Here is a 16,110-nt window from a genome sequence, read left to right on the forward strand (position 1 = left end):
ATGTATATAAATTGTCATTTTGTAAATAACGGTTTAGTTATATTGTTAACTGTTAAAAAAATAAATATTTAATTTAATATATTTTGTTTCATTTCCTGTATGATAGTCGTTTTTTTTTAAATTCTATCATTTCGATAGCTACAACGTGTCTCTCAAAATTACTTAGCTGTCTTGATAGTTATTCATACATAGAAATTGTAGTACCTAGTTATTTTTCATAAAATGTATAGTCCATTAACCCTCTTTATAGCGGTTAAAGCGGATTTACGTGACCACGCGAAACGTCGAAAAAAAAATTATGTAAAATAATAATTATAAGTTTATAATAATACATAGCTTATAATACATAGCTTCAATCCGTTAAAAAAGTGTTTTCTTTAAATGTGCAAGTTATGTTGGTAAGCGGATTACTTGAAAAACCGTTATTCATCCAAAAATTTATATTTATTAATTCAAAAAACGATCCAAATCAATTAACTGTTTTTTAAATAATGTAAATTTGACGAAACGTCAGCATATAAATATTCTTTTTTGCAGGCATTATACTTTATTTATTAAATACTATCACAAAATATTCGTAAGTATAAAACATACTGTGTTAGTAATTTTGTTGAAGCATCATGCCTGCAAAAACCACATAATATTCATTAAAGTTACATAATGGATCTGCTGAACTTTGAAGTTTGACTCTGCACATCCATTATCTATGCTTCACAGAGTACTCACCACAGACCACGGCTATAATCATTTATCGACTATCTTGCTGGTGACTGAGTGGTGACTGTGCGGTGCACAGTGTGACCAGATTTAGTAGATTTCTACTTTTTTGGTAGATTTTGAGGTACTGTCAACAGAATTTAGTATGTAAAAATTATTTGGTATATTTTAGTAGAAGTCACGCTTTTCAGTTATTCTAGTTCTTTTTTTGGTATATCGAATAAAAGCGAGGTATTCCTCTTTCATCGATTGGATTATAACTATTTAATGTTTATTCTTTTCGTTACCATTCGTGCCGTGAGCATAGAGTGTGATGTGGGAATTCCTTTATTGAGAATTTATATAATCGAGTTTAAAATGAAACAAATATACACAAGGATATCGCAATGAATAGGAGCAGGATCCCTTATTTAAAGTAGATTATGTAAATCTACAAAATTTTACGTTATTTTTCAAAGTGATCAGGCCCTTATTCATAAAATTGAAACAGACATACAAAACATGATGAGTTCCATTTTGAGTTGCTTTATGAAGATAAATTATATAAAAACTAATCCGCTTCAGTCAATAGATCTGACAGAAGTATGTTCAAGTTAATGGACTCAAAATTGCTTTATGACAATGTTACCCAAAATAAAGACGAAAAATCTTTACTTTAAGTATCATTTTATACATTTTTGTTTAATTATATTTTTATTAAGAATTTAATTTTAAAAAAACTTGGTTTCTTTTAAATTAAATTCTTATTTTTATTATTCTATCGTTTTATCAAGAAAACATTCATGTTTTACATTGTAACACAACAGCAAAAAAATATTTTCTATTATTTTTTAAAGATTTTCTCGTTCCTTTCGGTAGAATTCAGTAGTTTTTAACCTCCACAAGCAGTAGATTCGTCAATTAAAATCTGGTCACACTGGGCCGGTGCAGCTGCAGTTGTCAAATTTAGTTTATAGTAGTTGGTCGTGTATTGATTTCACAGAAAATTTACAGTGAAAATTACGATTAATTAATATATTTTCATAAACAAAAATTAAAATGAGTTTCGAACTGGAATTCGATTACGAGGCCACTACCGCAGCGATGGATATTTTTTCGCAAGATCACATAGATACGTTAAAAGATTGGACACAAACTTTAGATAAATCGAAATACATACCAAAAGATTTAACTAATAAACAATTACTGTTATTCTATAATGCATGTTATGGCGATATTGAAAAGACGAAAACCTGTATAGAAAGATACTATAATCTTAGAAAGAATACCCCTGAGCTGTTTGATAATCGAATACTTTCCCTGGATGACATGAAAACGTGCGTCGAGGCCTTGTAAGTATTAATTTTATGCTTATTGGCATGCAAAAAATAATTAATAAATACATATATGTAATTTTTTTAAGATTAATGTTTATTAATCTCCACCAACTCCTCTCTACACAAAGAATTGGTAGCGCCGTAAAAGAGCCTCTTAAAAATGCCTATATAATATTATAAAAGTTTCTTTTTATAATATATAATCTTATATCTTTTGGTTCAAATTAATATTTTTTTGTCAATATATACAGTCAATTAATCAAGGAAAGCTATATACAGGCTCTATAACATTATACTTGAATCTCAGTAAAGCATGTAAAAACGTGGAGTTAAATGTTAAAATCAAATTGATAAAGAATTTTGAATCACACAAAAATTATCTTATTCACCTGAGAACTGTAGTATCAATTTACAAAGATAGTCAATATCAGTGATTCGGAATAATTTTTATAATACATTAAATCTTTCAGATAACATGAAAATATGTAAAATTAATCAATTTCAATGAAAAAAATAACTTTTTATAAGATACATATTTCATCTCAATGTTTTGGTGATTCTATTTAAAACCGAGATTTAATCCTGTTATTAAATCTACTGGTATTCCCAATACCTAAGTATTTTTTAAATTTAAAATATAGGTGTAACACATTTGAATTATTGACATTTGGAAACAATAAAACATTTAACTTAGTTTTGTATTTGCTCCCTTATTCAATAGATACTTAAAACCTATTTCTTTTGAATAAGAAACAATCTCCACCTGCAAAATTTAACTTTTATGTTTGTATAACATCTATTAAAAACATATTTTTGAAGTTATACTTCTTTAGGCGCGTTATGAAAAAATTTATGAGAGTGAAATTTTACGATGCGCGCGCGCACCGTGACACAAAATTAACAGAATGAAGATGCCCACTGAAGATGAATTTATGTTACACTTAATGTAAGAGAATAATAAATATTTATTTATTTAATTTTTCAAATGTAAACTGAACTTTATTGACTATAATGACTCCTTTTCCAGTCTTTGATTATTTAATTGTAATTAATTATTTGCATGCAATCAAAAACTATTTTTAATAATGCCAAAGAAGTATAACTTCTTACGCGCGTACATATAAGTACACGCACCCTTTTTTATTGAAGTTAGTATAACATAGCAAAACCTAAACATGAGAATAGCTGTATGTATAATCTTTAAATTCGAGTTCAATTATAATAATATATGAGTTAACGCGTGTTTAGTCGTTCAAATTAATACAAGATTTAACTATAATGCATAAATAAATAATTCTTTTGACCTTTGCCATTGTTTCACGATGTTTGAGCTCGTTCAAAAAATATATTTATTTATATTTTAACAGACTCTAAAGCTGAAAGAGTTTACAATTCAACGTATAAATTCGCTCCATAAATCTTGATAGATTATGGCGTAGACGAATAGACGCGTGTTTGTCCGATTCTCAAAGGGCTTCTTCAATATGGTATTGTCCTATCGATTTCAGGTTTAAAGAGATTCATATTTATTTTTTATTAGAAATTATGTTTCTAATTCTTGTTACAAGACCTTATATTTGCATAGATTAAATAATTACACAAAATCTACGTTCAAGGTTGCACAACTGTTTTGTGTCTAATAAAACGTATAGGTTAAAGAGCTAATGATATTTTGTACGGAAATGAGGTGTTGCATATCTCCACAGCGGCTCATAAAAAAGGTTTATACCTAATAACCATTACTCCTTCTATTCTTTAGACCCACCGGCCACCACTTGGGTGCGACAAAATACGTTGTTATATGTCTACTATAATATTTATTTATCACGACTTATTTACTTAAATTTATAATCTATTGATTGAAACCTTGTCTATCGGCCCAGTATTACCTAAATCAAATACGTTATTCCTGACAGTCACGATTTAGTTCTTATCACGCATCGTTATATAGAAGTAATAGTTTTGTATAATATATATTGTATATGTACCTAGTAGAGGTTCTTTAATTAATACAGTTATTATAAGATTAAAACTTAGGCTTATATTATGACCAAATGCAGGCTGTAACTGAATAACTAAATTAAGATTTAGCAATATTTGTGTACCTACATATATTTCATACGCAATCTAAAATATTTAAAAAAACTCACAAAGTAACTATAAAATAACTTTTTCTTGTTTAAAGCAGCTTATAGTTTTTTGTTTTAATCACACAAAAACAGAGGAAGATAAGAATTGCAAAAACATAATGTATTACTTCAATATTACATTGTCAGTAAATTACGACGATTATCTTAAAAAATATTACGTGTTGATAGTCATACAATTTTCTTTTAGTTTTTGCGTTATTTCTTATAATTATATTCGCCTATGTTTCTAATAATTATATTTTATAGGTATGTTTATGTTGAGCTAGCCTAAGAATACATATATACATAACATAAAGATCCAAAGGGCATCCACTATACTAAATTTATGTGAAGTTTAGGTTTAAGCCATGAGCTGTCAACTAAGTCCCAGAGGCAAAAGTTATTTGTTGTTTGTGGAACATTGGATATGATCCTTCGAGGTAGACTGATGCCAGGAGTAGGCTTAATATGTTATGCGGATGATACACTTGTGATGGCCAAGGGGTGTAATTATCAGGAGGCGATCTTCGACTTGATCTTCGGGTTCCTTAAGAAAAATCTGAAGTGATGGTTTTTACTAGGAGCTCACCACCTGTAGGGGCAGAAATAATTGTGGATGGTTTTCATATGGCAGTAAAGTCGACTTTGAAATACCTCGATTGGTTCTTGTCGCCCGTTTTCCTTTCAGAGCTCATTTTGCAGCCCTGGCACCCAAGATACTGGGTCGTATAATGCCAAATATCAGTGTACGTGCGAAAGCTTTACGGTATGCCTCTGCATATATAGTATCAGTATCCTGTCAAGCCGCATGTGTGTCTGCCACTGCGCCTTGGCACTTGGAAGCGTTGGCTTTAGGAGAAATTTTTTGAAGAACGGCTGATGCCAGGAGGGTTTTGACCCACCTCTGGAAGTAGTTAAAGTCTTGAAGGAGTAGTATCGCTTAATTTTGCAGACATCTGTCAGGTTTTAGTGGGTAGGGTTGTTAATTATGTTTGAGTCCCATAAAATCCCTGCTAGAGCCAAATTTCGCGGGGATATGCGTAACAGCATATCTTGACGTTAAACAAACCTAAGAAGCATAAACATCCAAAGGGCATCCACTATATATTTATGTGAAGTTTAGGTTTAGGCCATGAGCTGTCAAGTCCCAGAAGTTATTTGTTAAGTTACCCCAGGCAAAACAAAATATCACGGACAGACCCCCACACTCTGTAAAGTTGCCCTGGCGCGGGGCTCTGTAAATTGATAACAATAAAAGGCAAAACAAGCGATAAATCGTTCTAAATAATCTTCCTACATTTTATAAATACTTTAAATAGGATCACGTCTAATTAAGGTTAGCAAGATCAATGCCCTCCGCATTCCAGAATCGAAGACCCACGGACAGAATATTTTCTCAACCATAATTACTCTATGTATTTAGAGAAATTTAAATAATAGTAACAGTTTGTGCTTTGTTGCATTGGTATGATATAAATTACTTATCTCACATTACTAAATAAAATAGTATCCTAAAGTCCATCTCCCTGACTCGTTCGATTTGAATTTGCTTATTAAAACGATAATTATTTCGGCCTTAGAAGCATAAAAGAAAAATGATCACTGAAACAGACTAGAAATTTGTACAAAAACATGCAATGCAAAACTTCACAGATTTTTTAATTGCATGCATGATTTCATGACCTCAATAATATCATTGAATTAAGTGTAATCGGTAATAAAAAAATCGTAAATAATTTGGTTAGTCCAGTATTATATAAAGCATTGACATTTAAGACTTCCGAGTAAATTAACCTTTTTTAATTAAGTTTTAAACTTACAACCGACACCTACTAAAAGCTACATACTAAAATACATTATGTACTGGGATTGTTCATGCGTATTTCAATGTAGAAAAATCTGTCTTTTTATGAGGTAGACTACCTTTGCGCAGGCCCGCACCGTCATGGGTACGAGGGTGTGAATTACATACACGCAACGAAATCTTGAATTCATCCCGCACTGCCGCATTCTGCCAAGGCCACAGCCTAATTGTTATAAACCGCACAAGCCTCTTAGGAGTCGCTTTTAAGCATTACCACCAGTACATGCGACCATAGTTTTAACATTTTTAAGTTGTTGAACAAATGTCCTAGATATTTTGCTATTTTTATTTGACCATTTTTTTTTTATAAAATAGGGGGGCAAACTAGCTTGCGGGACGACCAAAAAGGGCAGTCTGCGCAGCCCATAGACACCCATTTTTAGTGGGTGCGTTGCCGGCCTTTGAGGGAGGAGTAGACTCGCTTTTTGAACATTTGGAGGTCGTATCTCTGAGGGAAGACCCTCCCCGGGAGCCGATTCCACAGTTCGCTAGTTCGCAAAAGATTTTCTCTCGGGTTTTACAAATTGAATTGAAATATACACTCCGACTAGACACAGGCTAAGGTTCTTCTGTTTACAAAAGAGATCTTTCGTAAAAAAAACCACTTTAATATAATGTATACTTTGACCCTTTGTATATTTTACATTGATAACCTTACCAAAAAAATTCACACAATTTTGTTTTTAAATTTCTATAGCTATTAGAATTTTAATGAGGCTCACGTTAGATAAATTATTTTGGTTATCACGATGGTTAAATTCTTATAAATTTCACTCGCCCCTGGACCTTCAACTTGTTACTTTGAATTAACAGTAATTAATTCATATAAAAACCAGAGATCTCTGCAAACCGGTTGTACGACATCGAGTTACAAGAATACCTTACGTAACAGTTACGTTAAATGCGTAATAAAAATCCTAGAATATACAAGATTTCACTCTTCTATAGCTATTTCTTACGATTACATAGTACAAAGTTTATGACGGAACGGAAGGCAAGGATTGCTGAACTTGCGTACTAAGGGTCGTTCTTGCTTTTATGCACTCCTATTAATTATTTTGTAAATCTCGTCTTTCAACATCTCCTTAGAGGTCCGGAGTGATGAAGAAATTATTTGATGCATACGAAGATTCTAAATTGAAGGTCAATAGTGTGATTTGGAAGCTGTCTTTGCAGGCTTACGACTTTTGCATTATATATTCTTTATTTTGTATTGCTTCGTTTTTATAGAACTCGTTTATCTGAGAATCGTGTGAAAATTTGCAAAATCAGCTAATGGAACTGTCCATAATACGATTGTTCCGTTTACAATAGCCATTGATACAATGTCCCATACACAAGGAATATTTTTACTTATCTCATAATACATTTGAATAAGATTATCCTTATACATAAAATATTACAACACATTAAAAGGAAAATGTACTTATTTAAATATTTAAAATTTTAAAACTGATTTATATGACATTATTACTCGTGATATAAAATAAACTTATACTTAGTTTTCATTATCGATAGACTACTAGCTTACTTTATAGCTTGAGTAGCTATAGTATTTTAATGATTGACGCAAAACTAGGTTTACAAAAAGTGGCACTGGTACAGTCTGCTAAAGTAACCTATATCGATAGAATTCAATTTCAATGTAGTTCCTGTATGTTGGAACTAAGAATTATGTGGGAGGTACGAACTAGTTCCAGCCACTATAGAGGTCACGTAGTAAACTTGTTATTCCGTTAATGCAGCTTTTCGTAAGTTTAAGTGATTTAATACAATTTGTTCTTCAAACTCTACGTTGTAAAGTATTACGTATTACATCTTAAATATAAAATTCTCGTGTCACAATATTAGTTACCATACTCCTCCGAAACGGCTTGACCGATTTTTATCAAATTTTGTATGCATATTCAGTAGGTAGGAGAATCGGCTACTATCTATTTTTCATACCCCTAAGTGATAAGGGTTGTCCACCCCTAACATTTTATTTTTATTTTTTGGACGAAATTTTATTTTTTTATAATGTGCCACTAAAAAATACATACAACCCTAAATTTTCACCCCTCCACGATCAACCCCTATTTTTTATTTGTTGACTAAAATCTTATGACTTGAACTCTGAAGTTTATTATAGAGAAATTCCAGAAAACCGAACAATTTCTGGGGTAGCAAAATGTTCCATGTCGGTATTTACTAAACTGGTAGGTTAAGTAAAATCACATTAGGGAGAAATGAAGTTCGCGGGGGCAGCAAGTTTATAATTTTAAGAATCAAAAACGTTTATCGAAAATTATTCCAAATATAGTTAACTTAGGGTCACAAGATAAGGTATATCTTAGCATATAATTTTTAAACTCTACGGTTATCATACATACAAAATAAGTGTTTAATTGTCCTGCATTTTTGAAAATGAAATACTATCTAGTAGAAACAAGTGCCGTAGTTATAACACTCAAATATTCTCTTTATTATCAAGGTTGACCAGGTTTGCGTATCTTGCAAACTGAAACATAAGTCCATAAGACACCGCTAAAGCTGACTGAGACTGAGTCATGAAGGTTTCGTCGAAAAATAATTAGATATAAATGATTTCAGAGAGTTCTCCGTGCTTCCGGGCAGGTCGTGTAAGGGTTACGACCTCATCTACCACAGACTTCACCTGACTGACCCCTCCAAATACATCTTCGAGTCAGCAGCAAAAATGCTCTTCATGACTGTTGGTATGGAACTTTATACTTTCACTTATTGATAATTATTGTTTTTTTTGTTTGTTTGTGGACTTATACGAACGATCGCGAAATTTCATTAAGGGCGCCCCAGTCCCCACGTAGGCTCCGATGTTATTTTGTGTGGAACCAGCTGCCCACTGAAGTATTTCCGAACCAATACGACTTAGGGTCCTTCAAGAAAAGAGCGTACCAATTCTCGAAAGGCCGGCAACGCACTTGGACTTTTCACCTACCTCTGAATGTTGGCAGGTAACTAAAAAGTTCTTAGTTCAGGTAAAGCAAAATATTTTGGATAAAATTTATTCTTTCCGAAAAACTGATGTAAATAAGACTCGATAATGTGGAATGTTTATGTGAGTAAATTACAAAACAGTAACTTACTAATTCAAACCGAATATAGATAGATTTCTTGAAAATACCACATTTACATCGCATTAGTCTAATGGAGGAATGCTTAATGTATTACTTTAATTCATTATTTTGTTTAAATTTAACTATTTCAACTTATTATCTGTTATAAAGTGTTTTCAAACTACCAGCTCTTAATATATTATTATGTTAACATACCGCTTGCAACGTGATATTGTATTAAGATCATGTCATTGATAGAGACTAGTTAATCTAGTTTCTTGACGGTAAAAAAATTGTTATTAACATTAAAACATATTATACATAACATAACGGGTTCCCGGAACTTAGATGTACACTAATGATATCATAATATATACAAATGTAAATTCTGAGTCAGATTTTTTGTATAGGAAGCTTGCTTCTATTTAACACCTTTTTATTAAACAAACTTTAATTATAAAGACTCCTTAATAGAAAAATCTACTAAAATCTACGCTTTTTGCAAAGATTCTTCGACACCTTTACAATAGTTACAACAGAGAGAAACTAAAGCTTTAAAGCGAGAATCATTTGCTTTCGCTTAAAATCGAACTATCCATGGCAACTAATTTAAGCAAGGCTATCGTGAACATAAAATACGGTTACACAATACAATATAATACATTTTGTCTTCGTGTTTTATTGTTAATTACCTGAATAACCTTTTTGGGTTATAAAACAGCATTTTAGATTTTATGTAAATATGCTAAAATTCTAAAGTAGTGAATAAATTAAACAAATTATATTATGAGCTATTGATATTAGATATAATGTATTTCATATTTCAACTGCTAAAATGTTTTTCAATATTACGATATTAATAATAATACGTACCTGGTATGTTGGCATCAAGCATTAAGTAACGAAATGTTCGTATAATTTATACCGTTTTAAAGGTAAACATTAGGTATGTATGATAGGCAAAATTTTAATTGGTATATTTTTATTCAGTATCAAGGTTTTAAAGAGGCTTCTCATTTCCGCAACAAAACATAAGTTTTTTTTTAATATTTATAATTTAAGGTAAACAACATACACCTTTATCAAGTTTATTACTTACTTAATAACAGGTATTCGAATTACGATTTTGGGAAAGGCAAACGAATTGCCCGCTCTACGCCCTTCACTTCCGAGCTGGTAGTAAATGTAAATTTAGAATTAATTTAACATTTTTTTCTGTTGCATTTCATAATTGTACTTGGTTATCTATATCAATAAAGTTATTTTGAGTTTGAATTAGCTTAAGATTATTATTTATTAAGAAGAAACAAACAGATCCATCACTTTAATAGAAACAAAAAGAAGAAATGAAATATCAAGTTTGTTATTTGTTGTATCCTAGAACAGTTTCACATAGAAATAATAATTATATACAAACATGACAGCAAAACGGAACGGTAAGATAATACAACATTAAAAATATCACGCATAACTTGGCTCTCACAAAGTATCGATTCAAATTAGACTTCTTACGTAGAAACTCAATTTCGACCTTACAAACCGGCTTTAACTTGACAAACAACATTCATACAATTGTGTATCTATTAATGTAGGAAAATTCGCTATAATACAATTATGTAAACAGACACGTTTTTTTATTAATTACACCTGTTCTTGAACTTGACTAAGTTGAATAGGACTAACATTAATGTATAATTGTTACGTAAGAGAGCAAGTAATTAGTCACTTTTTGGAGTAAAATTGTATAAGTTGTATAAGTTGATTTATTTTTAAAGATCACATAAATGATATGGTTTATTTACGTAAAGTTATATTTATATGATAGTCTCTCTTAACTTTACGTAACTAAAACAAAACCATTCTTACTTGAAACATTATATAAATTATCGTCTAAGATTAAAAAGAATACCAACAAAAGGCGTTATTTCTGAAACTTTTTGCATTCATCATTTGCCGTTCAGAAATAAAAGAATTTGTTTTCTATTTTGAACCACTTCAATATCCTTTAATACATTTAATACATACAAATACATTTTGCAAAACAGTGCTCGCAGATCAAACACAGTAAGGACCATGAACTATTTGTTACGCTAGGCCAGCAATTTAATTTGTATATTATATTAACCAATTATGTCATATTTTATATTGTGTTGGAGGGTTACGTCTGTGTGGTTATTTTTTTATGGGCTCGAATTGGGTTATGCTATGAGTTTCCCAAACCATAGACAAGTTTTATTTTATTTTTTACTGCTCAGTGAGTTGATCGATTAGCAAGGCTAACCAGTTGCACGGACAACTTGATAATTTACTGTATACATACGGCCTTCTGATGATGAGAAACCTTTTATGTAGAATTTATACTAAAATGTGTTTGCGTATTACATATTATTAATATTGAATAACTTGAAGAACGACAAGACCTATCTGTTATAAATAAATCCTCTGATATGAATATATATATCATTATAATTTTTAAAGGTTACTTACACCATTAAAAATCCTGAACATCTCTTATATAGTACAACTTTAAAAAAAAAAAAGTTTCTAAAAATTAATTCACACGGACACTTGATAAATATTTTAATATCCTGCATACTCTGCATACTGCTAGACGGCTCATTGGTCTAGTGGTTAGTATCCCTGACTGCGAATCCATGGGTCCCGGGTTCGATCCCCGGCTGAGACAAGACACCGATGTGATGAGCATTTGGTGTTGTGCTTAGGTCTTGGGTGTTTAAATATGTATTTATATGTCTATCTATCTATAATATATATATATCCGTTGTGTAGTACCCATAACACGGGACTAGGTCAATTGGTGTGAATTGTCCAATCAAAAATAAAAAACTCTCAGTCGGGTAATTACAATTAGAGATTACCTATTTTTACTAAAACACGATTTAAAAAAATATTGTTTGTTATTAAATAAAATAGTTACTAAAATTTAAAATATGTTGGTAATAAAATATATATTTATTTGAAAGCATACCTATTATAACGATATGTATGCTTTCGAATAAATTCTATATTTAGTAATACAGTTCGTATTTGAACCCGTGACATGTATGTTAATTTTATTATTAATCATGCATCGGCTACTTTATTTAAAAAAAAGTAGTATATTAATACTAATACAGACTATAAGTATCGAGTAAGAGCATATATTTTACTCCAAAATAGCTAGAAATACATACATTTTATATCATACAATTATTTTCAATTTGAGTTTTTATTTTAAGTTTAACCGGTTTCCTGGATTTAGTTATGTTATTTTAGCCATGAGATAAAGTATCCACTCACGTAAATTTAAATTGTCTTTATCGCTCCCTCTTAAAGTGCCTTTTTTAATTCACAAAATTGTACGTTAAATTCAATGATACGGCTATAAAGGCGAGAAGTTGTATGTCTGTGTCCGTCCAGGCTCGTTTAACAATTAGCAATGGCACGGGTCTTAGATAAGTTCTGGGCGCGATACTCCCGATTAATACTAATATTTCAAAAGGGAACATATGGTTTTTATTTGAATAAACTGAAAAACTATTAGACCGATTTCAAAAATTAATTTACCAGTAGATGTATCATTCTAATTACCCTTGATTTAATTATCGCTGAGTTACAATATTTCGAAAATATTTAAAGACAACTTGCGAAGGTTGGACAGTAGATATGATCCTGGCCTGGAATAGATCGCTCGAAAGCAATACGGTCGCCTATTGACCTACATATTATTAAATTATTATAAGTTGTACTGATTTTTGCATTAAAAAAAGAAACAGAGTACAACATGGGTATTATGTGACATCTTTTAAATTTTTTATGAAGTCAAAAACTTGGTATTAATCAACGCAAATCTGTTATTTTCAATAATTATAGCATATTGAACCATTTCCACTTGAATTTTATTGTTTTTCTTTCATTACTTTAACACTATAAATCATCTAAGAGTACTAAAACAAAACCCTTGGAGACTACACCAAATCTACACGCCAATATTTAGAATCTGTTTTATAAATAAAAATCTAGTTTTGTTTTACGATGCCTATATGATAATGATACAAAATAAAAATGTTAATGCAAGTAATATATTTTTATTATACGGCTAAATATAAATTAAAATTTCAGATGCCTGTTTATACAAACGAGGTCCACAACCGGGTCATATATTCGTTTTTGATATGCGTGGAGTCAAACTTGGACACATAACACGAGTTGGATTATTGTAAGTAGAATTTCTTTGACGTCATTGACATACGGATGATAAAATATATAAGTATTTTATGCTTTAATAGTACAAACAAAGCCACCTATGGTGCGTTCCACTAAGCGTTCACAACGCTCATGACCGCTGATTTCCCCATTCCACTTGATTGTGAATGTTACTGTCGTTAACTCAAGTGGAATGGATTATGGAGCATTTCGGGCGTTCATGTAAATTCTTAACAGCTCAGTTGCAAAAAATACGTCTACAAATAAAATTAATTTACCAAATATATATATTATTAATGATAATAAATATCGTTTACTTATTGAGTTAGGTTATGCTATCCATTATTCAGGAAAAATGCTGTTGCTAATAATAATAGCTGTTGAATATAAACTAAAATCAATTGTATTAAACTTATATTGCATAATTATATTTACCTCTTTCTGCACGAGCAGCTTCAGCTTCATAAACGATAGTTTCTACAACAATTTCTCTTTCAGAATCATATAATGTTATTTTTCTTGTCGCCATCTTTAAGCTTTGAATATCATATTTCAAAAAAAAAACAAAAATTGCGCCAAATTATTCTCAACGTTCACAACTACCCACCTCTTTAGATGGGTCGTTGTGAGCGTTGCGTGAGCATTAGTCATGACGTCATGAGTGACGTTTTCGCCGTCACCACAACGACCGCGGTCGGTATGTGGAATGGCTAAAGGTGGCATTTTGATCGTCGTGAGCGATTAGTGGAACGCACCACTAGCGACTTATAACTCGTAATGACACATGAGTACTGTCGAAATGTTTGTGAAACATCAACGTTATTAAAATGACACAATTGCAACATAAGCATTATAACAGTGCTTTGAGTTACTATCGCCATCTGTTATGAAGAAATGGAAACTTGGCCGCATTTGCCTGGAATTCGCCTGTAAATTTATTACTAGACAATTTCCTCACTAAATTTAAATCTAAAAACAAATATATGCCAATTTGTATGAATAGCTTAATAAAATTCACCAAACGCGAAACATTTTAATTATTGTTTTTTACTCAAAAATAATAACTACAAGATAAAGTAATCACAACTTATTTAAACTATTAGATTTATAACTAAAACTAATGTTTTAGCTTCCAAAAGGATAAACAAAGGTAATAAAAATTACCGCCAGCTTCAATTTATTTATATTTTGCTTGTTGATGTTCGCTATAATAGCAATATTTTTCACATTGTAATATACTAAATAAAGTTAAAATTTTTGTAAATACATATTCGAAATCCATTAAAATATTATACTTCTATAGACAACGACAAAAGCTTTTCAATTTATTTTTGCATGTCCTGCATGCTTTGAATGGTTTAAAAAAAAATATTTTCTAGTCAAGCACTACTAATTCTAATTCTTAATGAAGCCACTCTTTAACAGTAGTATGCTTAACAGACTGACCTAGACAACTAAATTTATTGAAATCTTAAACACTATATTTAAGGTTAAACAAATAAACAGCTTGTTACAAAAAAAGTATATATATATAAATAATTTTATAAAGTAACAGTCAGAAGCATGTTTTACTTAATTAAAATTAACCTTGAATATACACAAAATTATGTATTCTAAGGTCAAATATGTACTGCACATTTTTAAATAAAAAAAAAACATATTTTTTGCATTAGCTAAAATGACAGATTATTTTATTATAAATATTATGTAAACAAGAATATGCCAAATAGTTTTTTTTTATGTACTTATTTATGTCTACTTTTTTTTTCATCCCGACGATATCGAGGGACGTGGGTTTTTTAAATTTTTTGTGTGAGATATAATTATAGGATTATATTTCCAGGCCCCTGCGCAAGTTCTTTCAGTATATACAAGAAGCGATGCCAGTTCGTATGAAGTCAATACATGTGTTCAATACCGAACCGGTTATCGACAAAGTGATGATGCTCATCCGGCCCTTTTTGGATAAAAAGTTCTTTGATATGGTGAGCATTTTTTTGATTAGCAAACCGTAGTAGTAGTTTTATTGTATTGTTTACTTTCATTATTTTAATTTGAGCGTGTCGATAAAGGGAACATTCTCTGTGGAATTTACTTTTATGTTGTTGTAATAAAATGTAACATTATACTACTAATCTATGGTACAATCGGATATTCTTCTCTAACGAAGCGAAAGAAAAAAGGCGGGAATATTGCTATATTATTATACTGTAACGATAGTTGAAAAACAATACTTCATTAAACCTAAAGAAACCTACGGCTACGGCTTTCTGGATTTCAACATTTATTTCCCCACTAAGTTTTAGGTTGTAATTATGTTGAAGTTTAATTTATTATGTATTATGCTCCCCAGATAAAGTTCCACGCCAAAGAGGAAGATTTCGAGAATTTCTATGAAACGATCATTCCCAGGTCGTCATTGCCTCCAGACCATGGGGGCACTTTGCCAGACACGCAGACGTTACACAAAAAATGCATACAACAACTAAAATCATTAGAACCACATTTTGCAGCCGAAGAGCAACAACGAATTAATGCGCTTCCTGACAAAAAGCGGGAAAAACATATGGAGAGAGCATTTAAGAATCTCGACATTGATTAGTATTCAACGATCTTTCAATGTCAATTCAAATGTCAAGTTTAAGTTTTGCAGAAATCTTATGTTGAGCTGAGGATTTTCCCACCTAGGGAAACTATTTAATTAAAAAAACAAAATCTTGCCTAGCTTTTAAGTACACACTTGAACAATTATAAAGACAGGCGCAGAAAAAGTCTTTAATAGATACTAAAACTGGTTTAAA

At 30.9% G+C, this 16,110-nt stretch overlaps 1 protein-coding gene across 2 annotated transcripts; it reads left to right on the forward strand.

The window, feature by feature from the left end:
- Positions 1-1,640: 1,640 nt before the first annotated feature.
- Positions 1,641-16,110, forward strand: LOC125061219 (alpha-tocopherol transfer protein-like). 2 transcript variants are annotated; one of them, XM_047666526.1, is made up of 6 exons: positions 1,641-2,048; positions 8,619-8,743; positions 13,226-13,322; positions 14,439-14,459; positions 15,153-15,294; positions 15,663-16,110. In XM_047666526.1, exons 1-6 carry the CDS (start codon positions 1,756-1,758, stop codon positions 15,909-15,911), a joined length of 927 nt encoding a protein of 308 aa, XP_047522482.1. In that variant the 5' UTR covers positions 1,641-1,755; the 3' UTR covers positions 15,912-16,110. The 2 variants fall into 2 exon arrangements, with proteins under 2 accessions (XP_047522482.1, XP_047522491.1); XM_047666535.1 differs by lacking the exon at positions 14,439-14,459.

This window comes from Pieris napi, chromosome 2 (genome assembly GCF_905475465.1).
Source record: "Pieris napi chromosome 2, ilPieNapi1.2, whole genome shotgun sequence".
Lineage (NCBI taxonomy): Eukaryota > Metazoa > Arthropoda > Insecta > Lepidoptera > Pieridae > Pieris > Pieris napi.